A 15,420-nucleotide genomic window follows, 5' to 3' on the forward strand; every position below is an offset into this window, starting at 1 on the left:
GGAGGCTCGGGCCAAATGAAGGAGCAGAAAAGAGAAGAAGGGCAAAAACAAAAAGAGGATTCAGTTAAATACCTGATATAAAAATCAAAATACAAACTTCTTTTCCTTGAAAGCAAATCAAAAAGGGAAAAGGGGAGAAGGAATGCATCAGCGTTAAAACTGGAGCCGTTTCTAAAGAGGAACGGTTGAATCAGATTTAAACTCGGACGAGCTCAACTCAAACATAAAAGTTTATTTTATTTTTCCCAAACCTGTTTACTAACGTCTGGAAAAATGTAAAGTTTTTAATTAAAGCAGCATTTATTTTCACCAATCGAAGCAAGTCGTGTTCAAAGCTTCATATTTTCACGTGTCGTTAAAAAATATTCAGTTCAGATGAGTTTTACTGATAATTGTTAGTTTAAAATAAGCTTCTTTTTAAAATAAATAAATAAACAAAAACATTAATAATGATAAAAACAGAAAAGACGTAAATGCAAACGGACACGTGCACCTGCATGAGTGTGAAGGAACAACCAGCAGTCAGTTTACCTCTTCTGCTTGTAGGTGAGCATGGCTTCAGAGATGGGGAACTGGTGGGACACGTTGGCGCCGGACAGATACTGGACGATCCGCCCAGAGACATCGATGTTATCTGCAGACACGAGGAACAACCGTCAGCAGCACGCCACGACACAAAACACCTTGCATTCCACTGGATTAAACACAGCGTTTCCTGAAGGAACGCGCTTTGAACTAAGGCGCTGTTTACACGGCACCGTTTTTAAATGAAACTGCGGCGTTCTGCCGTGTAGCTATTTAGCTAGCGCGTCTGTGTTGCGCGCCTCTAACTCAGCACTACGTCAGTGCCGGCAGTTGTCGACGGGGTGCGGTTGGGTAGGCAGGGCGGGGCGGCCTGCTTGTATAATGGTAGGGGAACACTGCTACCGCACTTTCTGGTCTAGAAGCCGCTACTTTTTTCAGCCTAATTTATGGAATTTATTACGGGCGAACGAGCTTCCTGCCTCCAGAAACAATTAGCTTCAATGAAATTACCGAACAGGTCACAGTCGAACCAATGAACCGGGGGGGGGGGGCCCCCCCCCATGCACAGAGCATGTGAGGGGGGACTCCTCTGCATGTGCAGAGCAACTTTTGCTCCGCGGAGCACATGCTTGCAGCAGGAGGAATACGACTTCCTGGTTGGCTTAACCAGCCGTGTTACTGGGATTGTTCAGAAAAAAAACATTTACTCTACGTATTTGTGTACGTTACCGTTACATATTTAATTAAAAGTTAAAAAAAATCTTTCTGTGTAAATATCACAAGTTAATTTAAATTCGGTTCAGTTTATTTATATAAGGCCAAGTCACAACAGAAGTCGTCTCAGGGCACTGAACAGAAACGTTCATATATAAAATAATAATTTAACGTTATTATCACAGAACTCATAGTTACAATGTGAACACCTGCAGCTTATAGTCAAGCACCGCTTATATATGCATAACATTTAAATTTTTTTATTTAGGTGCGCTCTGTAGTCCGGGAAATACGGTAAACACTTTTCTTAATAACAACAAATACTCACTTTTTTATTTTGTGTGTGTGGCTTATTATATACCTGATAATATACTGATGTTCATTTCCACACAAATCTGACTGCTAGAAAACAGCACGACTCATTTAGATTCCAGTGAATTAAGAAGGATGTAAAATGTCATTAAAGTGTAGCTCGCACGCGCGAAACTGTGCACGAGACGAAAGGCTCGTGGGTTTCTGTTCGGGAACGACAGCTTCTGTTAAAAGTCAAAGAATAACGAGCAGAAAGAAAAGAAAACCTGAGGACGCATGCACACGTTCGTGCGTTTTTTAATATTTTTATGCCTCCTCGTCTGATCTGACTCAACGTGATGTGTGATGCTGTAACTCGCGTGCGTGTCCGAGGATTAAATCACAAGTCGACGTTGACGGGCTTGTTATGACAGAGACGGGGATAATAGAGACGAAGTGAGCGAGTCAAGAATTGTCATAGTGACAAAAAGCAAGTGGGCGGAAGAATTAATCAAAATGTAACAGTTAAAGCAGTTAAAGCTACATATAAAACGTAAAAACAGGCTAAGAACTTAAACGTGTTTTTGTTTGATTAATTCAATGATTTTCTATTTGTAAGAGTCAAAACGCTGCAGATGTATAAAAACAGGAGAAAGTGAATAATAACGAATGGATGAGTTCATGTTATGTGTAATTTATAACTACAGACTTTTGACAGCGAGAGCCTTTAAACTGTCAGAAGCGGCATTACACTGTGAGAAGAGACGGGCAAGATCAAAAACTAAATCCTTCACCCATCCACTCGTCTGACCCAGATTCTGTCCCTTTCAAGTTGGCTGCACATTAGACACGCAGACTTGTAGATTAGTTTTTCTGCTTGCAGAGCGATGGGTCCCACCTGATGTGGGCCGTTCTGTCCTGCAGAACAGCTCCCTCCATGCCGTGTCCATGAAGATGCTGTTGAAGCGGCTGTCAAAAGAGGCCACGTACTTCGCCAGAGGATGAGAACCTGCGTTTAAACACAGAAAAATAATAATAATAATAATAAGCATCCTTGGTTGGATCTTGGCTCTGTCCGTGTTGAGTTGGGAGTCGTACCAATGGGGATCACCAGGAAACGGATATAACTGAGCCAGTCAGGCGTCTTGTTGGCCAGCTGCTCCACGAAGAACCTCAGGACGGTGCTGAGGTAGCTCTGGTCGCCGGCCACCGCCACCTTTATCGTCGGCGGCGTCTGAGCGTTGCAGTTACAGCTGCAGGGGTCGAGGTAAGGAGAGGCAGGGAGGGAGGAAGGAAGAGGAGAAGACAACAGATCTGTGAGAAACGTCAGTCGGAGACGCCTCGTCTGAAAAATCATGTCGCTCTGACAGAAAAACAACATTTCTCAAAGGAATTAATGTTTTAAAACCACTTTTACTTGTTATTTAAAAGCCTGATTGTTTTATTTTAGATCTTAAAAACCTAAAAAACGACAACTTTGGAACAGCTTTTCAATCCTGATCCCACCACAGCCAACACGACATTTAAAATTAAAAGGTCTAGCGTCCCTTGAAGGAATGCGCGTCACCCGCTGCACTACAGAGCGGAACAGAGCTGTGGACTTTGATCGTCTCGCTCGGAGCACGAGCTCTGAACCCCTCTCTGCTACTGAGCCAAACATCTGTAAACTGTCACGTTGATCAGCTGTGGTGGCCACTTTTGATCTGAACCGACTCCAGCTGTAGATGTGCACCTTCTGATTACTTTCTGAGAGCGTCAGTAAAATCAGCTCCGTGATTCATGAGATATTGTGCTAACGGGGCAGAAAAATGAACTCTCGCACGCAGACACAGGTCAAAACATTTCTGCAACGGCAATAAAAAAAATAAAAAAAAAGGAAAAATGCTCAACTAGAGTCTGTTTTACTTTGAAACGTTCCAGCTTTGGATTAAAAAAACGAAAATATCAAATACTTAAAATGCGGGCTGTTTCCAATTAAGTACATAAACACAGCTAATAAATAAAGAGTTTACTCATAACACTGTTTTAATCGTTTGTAAACAAAATAAAAACATCTGGACCAAATATTGCAGAATTTATTTATATTTTTTCCATTTGATGTTAATTCTGGAAATCAACTCAAAGATTAGACTCCGGGGACAACATGAAAACCTCCACAGCTGTGCAGATATCAGAAAGTTAATATTTCACGACCTCGGAGGACGAGTTAAAGCCTCGTCTGCCGGACATCTGCAGGGAGCAACAGCCCAGCAGGTGGATCCAGGAAAAACAACAACTAACTAAAATGGCAACATAAAAAACAAATAAATAAATAAAACAGACGCACAGAAAAAAGCCCAGCAACACGAATGAGCGTGCACACGTATGAAGATAACTCACAATCTCTGGATGCGAGTGACGATGGTGTTGAAGGCAGCCTGAACGTCCGCAGCAGAGCAGGTGGAGACGATGGGCTGGCCTTGCTCGTGGAGCAGGTCGGCGACGTACTGTACGGAAACACGCGAGGGACACGCGATGAGTACGGACATTCACAGGAGACGGTTGAGGTGAGAGGAGCTGCAAAAAACGGCCGAGCGAGCATCGAAAAAAGAAACTACACCGCTCTAACAACGTCAAGCTTAAAGCTCGACCTGTGAGTAAAAAGCTGCTCCGTTACGTCCAACGATTATTTCACATTTAAAAACAAATAAAGGTGAAGAAAAAACACAGAAATTACATTTTCTGTCAAAAATAAAAAGTGTGAAAACTGAACAATTTACTGAAATTTATGTTAAAAGCTAAAATTGAATAGTTAAAGATAACAGGTTCAAAACACTAGCTAAAATTAACAAAAGGTTAGCTAAAGGGCTACAAACAGAAAAAGCTAAACAATAGTAGCAAATAGCTAAAAGCTAGATGTAGCAAAATGTAGCTAAAACAACCAAAGGATGGCTAAACCAAAAAAGGTAGTTAAAGGCTAACTAAAGGCTGAAGTAGCATAAGGTTAGCTTAAAGCTAAAAGTAGCAAAATGGCAACTTCAAGGTAAAAGTAGCAAAATATTAGCTAAAAACTAATTTCAGTCAAATGCTGGCTAAAGGCAGAATTTTTTTTTTTTTAAATTTAAAGAAACAAAAGGTTAGCTAATAGCTGAAAATATATAGCTAAAAGCAGCAAAATGTTTGCTAAAAGTTAAAAACAGCAAAATATTTGCCAAAAGCTAAAAACAGCAAAAGGTTAGCTAAAAGCAGCAAAAGCCAAATAATAGTAGCAAATAGCTAAAAGTTAGATGTAGCAAAATGTGTATAAAAGCAGCATAAAAATGATGGCTAAACCAAAAAAGGTAGTTAAATGCTAACTAAAGGCTAAAGTAGCGTAATGTTAGCTTAAAGTTAAATGTAGCAGAATGGCAGCTTAAAGGTAAAAGTTGCAAAAAACTAAATTCAGTCAAACACTGGCTAAAGGCAGAAATGTTTACTGGGTAATTAAATTTTTAATGTAACAAAAGGTTATTGAAAAGTAGCAAAAGCCCAGCTAAAAGAAAAAAAATAGGTAGCTAAAAACAGCAAAAGGTTAGTAAAAAGCTAAAAGCAGCAAAAAGAGAGCTTGAAGTTTAAACTATATATTTTTTGTTTATTTCATTATAGCAGACTTTCTTTGAACATTTGAAGTGTGTTTTAAATTAAAGGTGTTATTAAAAGTAGCAAAAGGCTAGTTAGCAGCTAAAAGTAGCAGAACAGTAGCTAAAAACTAAAAGTAATGTAAGATGATGAAAAAAGACAAAGTATGCTGAAGCAGATGAAAAAAAAGCTGAAGAGATCTCCGCGTGTTTTTATGGGGAAAATATTTGTACATAAAGTTAAATATTTTTTAAAGTATAAAAGTTACAAATCTCCTGAACGAGCTGAACATTTTGATTTTTGAATGTTTGTTTTTGCAGTCGATTTCTGCAACTTTAAACAAACAAACAAACAAAAAAAAAACCCCAGGAAAGCAACTGGAAAATTGTGCAACGGCGTTGGCTCGAGCGCGAAGCGTCACGTTTGGATGGACGCGCACCTGCCCCTGCCACTCCGTCGTGCTGATGAGGATGATGCTCTCAGGCAGGCGTTCGTCCGAGATGAGGATCTGGTTCAGCTGGTCGTACACAGACTTCCTGGGAACCTTGAAGACAAAAGAGGAGCAGAGAGTCAGACACGGAAAATAAAATCTGTCAAGTCAGAACTGCAACTTGACGCCGTCTTAATGTGTGTGTGTACCTGTGCTATCAGCCGTGAGTCCGGGGAGCACTCGCTCTCCATGCTGCTGGTCCGGTCACTCTGAGCCTTCGAGTTTTGTCGGTCTTTCATGGAGGTGCTGCGAGGTCGTCTCTGCAGCCTGTTCTCCACTTTACTGAGAGAACAAAATACACGGGGCTTAAAACACACACACGAGAAAAAACTGGACTCGAGATCCGAACTGAAACCAGAGCTGCGTGTTTAAGACATGGTGGCTCGATGAGAGCTGTATTTGGAGTGTTTGTTTTCAGGGTCAGTCAGCAGCAGCGTACCTGGGAGACATGTGATTCTGTGACTCCGTTTTGCAGAGTTTGCCAACGGAGCTGGTCACTCGTTCAGCGTTGACATCCCAGCTGTTCACGTCCCCCGACCCCGGTCCACTGTTCTCCGTCTCTGGCTCCTGAACCTTAAGAGGAGACGAAATATAAGCCAAGAGGACAATAATGATGTTAACCCTGTTTCTCGGGAACAGCCTGGACTGTCCAAAAACTGAAATTTAAGCAATTTAGTACCAAAAAAAAAAGATGTTATAGAAAATGTAGGTTGAAATACAGCAAAAAAAAATAAATGCTGATATTAGCAACAAAAAAAACAACAACAAAAAAAAATGATGACAAGTAGTAGAAAAGGCAAAAAGAAGCCTAATCTATCAGAAGGAAGTGGAAAGAGCTGGAATGAGCTCAACAAATGTGGAATTAGCTGAAAAAGCTAAAAGTAGCATCAACAGAGCTAAACAGTAGCTGAAGAGCAGAAAAAACTGAAAGGAGCACAACAAGCTGAAATTAGCTTAAATAAGTTAATTAGGCTGAAAGGAGCAGAAATTTACATGAAAACTTGAATTTATATTAAAACAGCTGAAATTAGCAAAAAAATGCTAAAAAGCTAGCTTGATTAGCGGAAGGAAGCAGAAAAAAAGTTTGCTCAATTAGGCTGAAAGAAGCAGTAATGAGCACAAAAAAGTGGAAATTAGCTTAAAAGCTGAAATTAGCAAAAGCAGCTGAAAAGTAGTTAAAACAGCAGAAAGAAACTTAAATTACCAAAAGGAAGTAGAGAGCAAGTTTTTGCTGAATTAGGCTGAAAAAAGTTGAAATGAGTGCAAAAAATGTAGAATTAGCTGAAAAAGTTCAGATTAGCATTAAAAAAAGCTAAATAGTAGCTGAAATAGTCGAAAAACCTGAAACTTGCATAAATAATCTGAAAGGAGCATAACAAGCTGAAATTAGCAGAAAGAAGTTAGAAGAAGCACAAAAATGTTGTAGTTGGCAGACAAAATCTAAAAGGACAAAAAACAGCTGAAAAAAGTTTAATTTGTGCAAGGAAGCTGAAAGAAGCTGAAGCTGAACAAAAAGTGAAAGGACCAGCAAAAGGTTGTAAACGGATCTAAAGATTTGAAGGAGGTATAATGAGCTCAATTCATTTTCTATGAGGAAAACATGTCAGAAAAGGCTAAATATTTCAAAAAGCTAAAGTTGCACCAATACCAAAAGTCATAGCAGGATTGTCCTGAAAGAGCTGAATGTTTTGTTGAAATAGCTCAAAAAATTGTGGAATGAGAAAGATGCCGAAAAACGTACGGATGAAAAACGGATCAGAACAGAGTGAATGCTTCATAAACATTCACACGATCGATAAGCCACGTTTAGAGAAGAGCACATCCCAGCAAACTAAACCAGTGGATCAGTGTGTGTGGTGGCTCGCCACACATTTTAAGGCGAGGTGAAAGGGCTGAGGGGGAGGGAGGTGGGGTAAGGTGCCTCTGGCCTGGTGAAGGACTGAGCTCAGCTGTCAGGGCTGGGGATAACGAAACAAGCTCAGGCTGACAGCACAGATAAAGTCATGGCGTCTTAGCAGGTGGCCGAGGAAACACCGATCCTGCAGCCTCCATGTTTACTTCAAATCAGGTTAGTGGAGCGGCGTACTCAGACAGCTGTCCTGAGCTCAGAGGGAGCCGCCGCTGGACCAACAAGGTTAGCCTGACCCGACGGCACCAGAACAACAAGCCAAGACGTCCCTCTTCCAGTCGTCACCAGTCAGAGCTGCAGCTGTTTGTCAAACGGATCCATGATGGACGAGCGTTCACTGCCTCTCTCCGTTACTTCTTTAAATCCATTCAACCTTTATTTAGACAGGTAATCCCACTGAGCCTCGAGGACTCAATGGAACAGGAATGAGGAGCGCAGAAGGTTGGACGGAATAAAAATGTCTAAAAGTGAAGATTCAGTTTAAACTGTGAGAACACCGAGTGTTGAATGACTGCTGAAATTTGTTAGAGCCAAAAGAAGCAGAAGACTAGCTAAATGCAAAAAGAAGCTAAATGCTAGCCAATTGGTAAATGTAGCAAAAAGGTTAGACAAGAGGTAAAAACTAGCTAAAATGTAAAAGAAGCAGAATAGTAGATAGAAGCAAAATGTAGTAAAACACTAGCTAAAAGCAGCTAAAAGTTTAGCTAAAATCTAAACGCCAACTAAAAATAAAACACTACTTAAAAGTAGCAGAATGTAGATAGAAGCTAAAAGAATCAAAACACTAGCTAAGACAAGCAAAGTAGAAAAACGCTAACTAAAAGTAACACTAGTGAAAAGTAACAAAGGGCCAGCTAAAAGCTTAACCTAGCAAAGCTAGTTAATAATTTGGAGTAGCAAAATGATAGCTAAAAGTAGCAAAACAGTTTGAAGTTAAAAATAGCAAAGAGTAGCTAAAAGCTAAAACTAATAAACGTTAATAGCTTAAAAAAGCAAAATGTCAGCTAAAAGTAACACCATCTAAAGATAGCAAAAAGCTCGTTAAAAGCTAAAAGAAGCAAAAAGCTAGTTAATAATTTGAAGTAGCAAAATGGTAGACAAAAGTAGCGAAGAGTAGCTAAAAGCTAAAACTAGTCAAAGGCTAAAAGCTTAAAAAGTAAAAGGCTAGCTAAAAGTAACACTAGCTAAATGCAGCAAAGTTTAGCTAAAAGCTAAAAGAAACAAAAAGCTAGTTAATAATTTGAAGTGGCAGAATGGTAGCTAAAAGCTAAAACTAATAAGCAAAAAGCTTAAAGAAAGTAAATTGCAAGCTAAAAGTACACTAGCTAAATATAGCAAAAGGCTAGCTAAAACCTAAAAGAAGCAAAAAGCTAGTTAATAATTTGAAGTAGCAAAATGGTAGACAAAAGTAGCGAAGAGTAGCTAAAAGCTAAAACTAATAAAAGGTTAAAAGCTTATAAAAAGCAAAATGCTAGCTAAAAGTAACAAAAGACTAACTAAAAGTGAAAAATAGCAAAAAAAAACCTAGTTAATTGTTCAAAGTAGGAGAATGGTAGCTAAAAGTAGCAAAGAGTAGCTAAAAGCTAAAACTAATAAAAGGTTAAAAGCTTATAAAAAGCAAAATGCTAGCTAAAAGTAACAAAAGGCTAACTAAAAGTGAAAAATAGCAACAAAAAAACTAGTTAATTATTCAAAGTAGGAGAATGGTAGCTAAAAGTAGCAAAGAGTAGCTAAAAGCTAAAACTAATAAAAGGCTATAGGCTTAAAAGAACAAAATGCTAGCAAAAGTAACAAAAGGCTAGCTAAAAATAGCAAAAAGCTAGTTAATTATTCAAAGTAGCAGAATAGTAGCTAAAAGTAGCAAAACACTAGGTAAGTTAAAAGCAGCAAAGAATAGCTAAAGGCAAAAACTAATAAAAGGCTAAAAGAAGCAAAATGCTACCTAAAAGCTAACGTAGCAAAAATAAATAAATAGAACCAGATTTCAAAGAGAAAATTGTTTTTGAAGGAACGTACGAGGTCTCTGTATGTTTATGGGGGAAAAGACTTGTAAATAAAGTTAAATATTAAAAAATATATCTATATATACCAATTACAAAAAGTAAAAGTCACAGCAATGTTCTCCTGAACGAGCAGAATGTTTTGATACAACAATGGCCAAAGTAAAAGATGTGAAAGTACCATAGCTGTTCTTAAAACGTACCCCAACAGTCGCGTCTGTGTTGCTGTCCTCTGGAAATCGGCCTGCTTGCACTTTACATCTGTCCACAGTCAGAAAGTCTCCGCTCTGCAGAGCACACGCATGTTGTAACACATTACAGTAAGTCATTACCGGTAGTTACAGACATCTGACACTGAAGTGTTACATTTTCTCAGCAATCAGTTGAGGCACATTTGTTCCTCTGGAGAACTTCAAAAAGGATTTTGTAACGTGTGATTTCATAAATTTCAGGAGGAGATCAAATATTTTTTGCTTTTTGGCTGTAAAACTTGTTTATGAAGTTCCACTGGAGCGCAACAAGATGGAGGGCTACATCAGTGAGCAATGCTTTGGGCCAGTTCGTGACGAGCTAAAATGGATTCCCAGATATTTATAAACAGCTCTTCCTCTCTGGTCAGACACGTCTCTCGTTCTCGGCCCATGTTGTCCTAACAGCTCATAAATCTCAGAGGAGGAGGTTCAGGACCGAGCCGTCCGATCTTCCCTTGCAGCATGGGAGCATAGTTGTGTCTGCGTGCGTGTGCGTGTGTTGATGGTGCTGGAAAGGTCATCTGGTGACAGTCACTATAAATACTGAAAGGCTGCAGGGGTGGGAAGGGCAAGAACTTAAGTCTCATCCTTAGACACTAGAGGCTGCTTTGAGCTCAAGCTGTGGTATCTTTCAGAATACCTGAACAACTACAACCACAGACAGCTGATGCTTTTCTTCTACATTTCACCGTTTAGAGACAACTTTAAAGGTAAACAAGTCTAAAGTGTCAGGTTTGTCCACAGGAAGAACGACGATAAACTTACAGGACATGCCGATTCCCTCTGCTGGCTCTTTTGGCTGTGAATGCTTCCGATCTCAGTCTGCGAGCTGGAGTGAGACATCCCCTCAAAAAACGGCCTAAAAACAAAGAGTTTTAAATTGTGAGAAGAAAACTAAGGGAGTATACAACGTAATTTCCAAACTAAAAGATGCTACTGTTTTCACACGCTTTAAACCCCGCAGTGAACACAACGCTGCAGCTAATTTATGGATTTTTTTATTTTTTATGAGCTAACGAGCTTCATGCCGCCAAAACATTTAGCCTCGTCACACCCGGGCGCTCACAGAACTGCCCGATACACGTCTTTCTTTGGGGGGTGGGTCCTCGTGATTCAATGAGACTATCTGTATAAATACAGGTACTAAAATAATAATAATCTGACCAATGAAACGGGGAGGGAGGGGGGACGTTCATGCGTTCCCTCCTCCCCTTCACGTTGTATTATAACGAAGTATTTGCAGCCTTTCGAAATAGGTGTGAATCGTTTAACGTGGGACTCTGAGCTCTGTGGGAGGCTTGGATGACTGGCGGCGTGACATCGTTTACCAAAACGGGCCGTATGCTAAGAGCAGCTTTTGCGATCATTATGGCCATTGTATTTTTATTATTATTATTATTATTATTATTATTTAACCGGCCGTGTTACGACACCGTTAAGAAAAAAACATTTACTGTACGTATTTAATTAAAAGTTTAAAAAAATCTTTGTGTAAATATCTCATTACAACGTGGGCTTATAGACGAGCGTGGCCTATATATATGAACATTATATATTTTTTTATTTAGTGGGCGTGGCTTATATTCAGGTGTGCTTAATAGTGCACAAATTACAGTAAGTCTTTTGAAGTAATGTCTTGGACCTGAACCCATCTGTGTTTGTTTGGTTATTGGAACATTATTATTACACCTGACGGTTATGAATGAACTTTTATTGGGTTAACAACAAAATATGTTATACAGTGTTCATGTTTTCAGTCCATAAAATTGAATCAATATTATTTGCACTTACTGGTATTTTTCTAAAAGTCGTATAGGACAAATGACCTTTAAGGAGAACGGTTCTGCTCAAACATACTTGAGTTTGGGTTTGGGAGTGCTCAGCACGCTGTCGTTGTCGTCCATCTCTGGCCCACTGTCACTCTGGTTGTACACCTCAAGACTGTCATAGAGCAAGTCCAGATCCTCCTCCACCTCCTGGGTCTGATCCACCGGATCAGAGTCCAGAACCTGCCAGACATGTTAAACACATCTTCAGCACATTGTGCTCAAACATTTGTCTTTAGGGATATAAATCAAGAAGCTGTAGGAAGCAAATTTCTTCAGGTATTGATCGCCACAGCTGAACTAATGGAGAATAAAGCTAGTGATGGTTATAAAACAAGAAAGCGGTGCATTAAATACAACCTTGTCTTTGCTCTGATCGGGGTAATTAAACGGTGATAGAGTGAGAGACGAGCGCTACGGTGCTGCACAGTTGGGATGTGCATCAACGGAACCACATGCAGGCAGGCCTGTGGACTAATCAGGTGATTAATGCCACTCCAGTGCGAAGCAGATAAACACGGCCCGCTCCCTCTGCTCCTCCTGCCTGGCTATTTATAGAGCTGCACATTACCTAGCCACAAGGATGAGATTAGCGACAGGGAACGTGATAAAATATCACCGAGCCACCTGGAGCTTCCAGAAGTATCCAGAAGAATACATGACGGATTGTCTGGAGTCTGTTGTGAGCATCACTGGACAAAATCAGACGCATGGCTTGTGTCACAATAACAGCTAAAGTGAGCAGAAGGCGTGCTTCGACTCAGCTTGAGATTGTTATTTTGTAGCTGTAGTTTGTACGACTTAAACAAAAGAAACAAGAAGAACAAGTTCTTTCCATGGATTTTATGGTTTAAGGGCGAAAATGTTTGTTCCAACAGCCTCAAACATATTGGTGTTATTAAACGTTACTGAACACAACTGACCCAATCTGCAGAATCACAGGGTGTGCAGCGTAAAACTGAGACCAAAAGGTTAAGTGACTTTACTGGAACTGATTTATTAAAACTAAAGGAAGCAGAACACAAGCTAGGGTTGCCAAAAAACTTAAAGCAGCATAAAGTTAGTTAAAACGCTAAGCGCACCAACTGGTTAGCTAATGCTAAATCTGTAGGAGGCTTGCTAGCCAAAAGCAACTAAAGACTAGCTGCTAGCTCGACACGACAAATGCAATCAAAAAAACTAAAAGTAGCAAAAGGCTAACTGAAAGTATCGTAAAGTTAGCCGAGAGCTAAAAGAAGTGATTAGCTGAAAGCTAACAAAAGATAGAATAAATAAAGCTAGATAAAAGCTAATTCAATTCAATTCAAATTTAAAAATATTTTATTAATCCCAAAGGGATTAATTACAAAAATTAGCTACAAAAAATCCCAAAGGGATTACTAAAATATAAATGTTGTTGTAGCTCATCATTCTGGTTGATGCTGATGGCTGTGGAAGGAAGAGTCTCTTGTAGCGGCCAACAAAAAGGAACCAAAGGCTAATTAAAAGCTAAGAGTAACCAAAAAAAAAATAGCGAAAAGGTAAAAGTCCCCAAAAGGTTAGATAAAAAAAAAAAAGCAAAAGGCTAGCCAAAAGCTAATAGTATCAAAAGGCTTAAGCTTAAAGTAGCAGAAGACAAAAATAGAGCCAGTTTGCTAAAACAGTTTTTAAAGAGAACAAATTTGAAGAAACTGAAGAGATCTCAGTGAATTTCTCTGGGGATTAATTTCTTTAAATAAAGATAAATATTTTGAAAAGTTACGACGGAGCTTTAGGGCCACGCTAAGAAGAAAAAAAAAAATAATTAAAAGCCATAAAATTACAAGAATGAAGTCCTAGTATTACGAGAATAAAATCAAAGTCTTAATATAACGAGAATAAAGTCGTACGAGACTTTTTTTTTTCCGCAGCCCTCGTTTATTTATTTACTTATTTATTTTCCCGCGAGTCGGATCCATGACGCAACCTGTCAATCAATCCAGTAGGCGTGTCAGCAAATGACCAATCCAAAGCTAAATGCTCCTTACCTGCAGAGCTGCGCTGCAGCCCATCAGAGCTACCACCTGACTGTAAGCAGGTTCAAAGTCCTGATACTAATAATAATCTGATGCTGATGTGCTCACAGATTAATTATCTCCTTATTTGTAAATCCAATGCCAAAGTATAACAACAAGATGCTCAATCTCCATTTTACCTCAGTTAAAATGGTAAACTCTGCTTTATCGTGTCGGAGTTCAAATAATATTACGACTCATTTAGCTTCAGATTGGTCATTTGCTGAAACGCCTACTGGATTGATTGACAGGTTGTGTTGTGGATCTGACTCGTTGAAAAAATATAAAATAAAACGAGTTGCAAAAAATAAAAAAATAGAAATCACGTAGGCCTTTATTCTCATAATTTTATGGCTTAAAAAACTTTTTTTTTTCTTAGCGTGGCCCTAAAGCTCCGTCGTAAAAAGCATAAAAGTTACAAAAAATAAAAATAAATAAATCATAGCACTCATCTACTGAATGATCTACGGTAAATATTTTGACATATAATGACAAAAAAGAAAAGAAAATGTATGGCGTTAGATCGCAAAAAGAACTACCGGTATGTGGAAATAGCATGAATTCTTAAGCTAAAAACAAAACGGCACATTAAGATTCACATTTTGTGAGTTTGCTGCTCATGGAAACGTATGAATCAAACATTCACCAGCGAAGAAGTAATAAACCTCTCGTCCTGTCAGGGACGCGTTAGCATCGATGCAGCAGTAAGCTGCTCAGACAGTCAATACTGAGATTATGTTCTGCTGCCCCAAAGGCAATTTAATAACTTCAGGTGTCACAGGAGACTTCATAAGAGGGGGCCGAGACATTTCAGAGGAGCGCAGAGAAAAGGATGAGGCACCTCTTTGCTATGGCTCTAAATACGTTCTTCTGGGTGCCATTCAGGAAAATTGATGAGACAATTTGCAACTTACCTCGTCTGTAACTTTAAACCTCTTCAGCAAAGCCACAAATTTCTGTTTGAAATTAGGTTGCTGTAAAAAGAAGCAAAGAAAACCCCCCCTGTGTAATTATGATATAAAAATGGAATAAATGCTACAGTTCAAAAAGCAGGACAGCTGTGCTCATAAATTCTCCCAGTTACCGTCCACTGGATTACTCATTTCATGTAATGCCCATTAAAATCAGTCCAGTGAGCCCACAGTGGTCATTTACATGCTCGTTCAGGTCGTCCTAATGGAACACATCATGTTCTTTCTCCTAAAAGCTCGTGTGAGAGTACCGCGCAGGTCTTGGGTTATTCCCAGTCAATGATTGGCGAGCGTGAAGCTCAGTGTGGCAGACGGAAAGCGGGGAACTAACCCTGGTGATGGAGGTGGTTCTGATCATTTTCCTACGAGGTTTTTTGGGCTTCCTGACCTCGTCGTCTTCATCGTCGATATCCTGAAAGAAAAGAAAACTCAAATGAGACTGATGAAAGTCTCATCACAGACATGAGGGCTAAAGAAATATTTTTTCCTGTGGAAAAGTTTGGATGCTGAGAGCTAAAAGACTGCTGAAAATTGAGATGTTACAGATAAAATAATCAGAAGACTAAGTAAAAAACTAAAGTTGTAAAAAGTATGTTTAAAGCCAAGCATAGAACAGGACTAACTAAAAGCTAAGAGTAGTAAAACTCCAACGAAAAGCAGCTAAAGGTTAGCTAAAAGCAGCAAAACTCTAGCTCTCGTGCGCCGCAATACGTCAGCACTGACGGGAGCTCCGCTTCGACTCTCGTTTTGTTCCTGTTTTTGTTTAAACCTTTTTTTGTGCCTACACTGTACACCCACGCTACGAGTAACGGG

At 39.4% G+C, this 15,420-nt stretch overlaps 1 protein-coding gene across 1 annotated transcript in view; it reads right to left on the minus strand.

The window, feature by feature from the left end:
* LOC119423275 (phosphofurin acidic cluster sorting protein 1) overlaps positions 1-15,420 on the minus strand; it is a 61,262-nt gene that overhangs the window by 8,509 nt on the left and 37,333 nt on the right. Inside the window, exons 6-17 of the mRNA XM_037690698.1 lie at positions 14,939-15,019; positions 14,551-14,610; positions 11,635-11,786; positions 10,543-10,636; positions 9,730-9,813; positions 6,057-6,190; positions 5,767-5,899; positions 5,567-5,671; positions 3,910-4,016; positions 2,629-2,783; positions 2,429-2,539; positions 532-634 (exon numbers count right to left, since the gene is read on the minus strand). Coding sequence (XP_037546626.1) covers positions 532-634; positions 2,429-2,539; positions 2,629-2,783; positions 3,910-4,016; positions 5,567-5,671; positions 5,767-5,899; positions 6,057-6,190; positions 9,730-9,813; positions 10,543-10,636; positions 11,635-11,786; positions 14,551-14,610; positions 14,939-15,019 — 1,319 coding nt within the window. The remainder of the gene's footprint in view (positions 1-531; positions 635-2,428; positions 2,540-2,628; positions 2,784-3,909; positions 4,017-5,566; positions 5,672-5,766; positions 5,900-6,056; positions 6,191-9,729; positions 9,814-10,542; positions 10,637-11,634; positions 11,787-14,550; positions 14,611-14,938; positions 15,020-15,420) is intronic.

The sequence above is a fragment of the Nematolebias whitei genome, chromosome 1, assembly GCF_014905685.2.
Source record: "Nematolebias whitei isolate Nwh7 chromosome 1, NemWhi1, whole genome shotgun sequence".
Classification (NCBI taxonomy): Eukaryota; Metazoa; Chordata; class Actinopteri; order Cyprinodontiformes; family Rivulidae; genus Nematolebias; species Nematolebias whitei.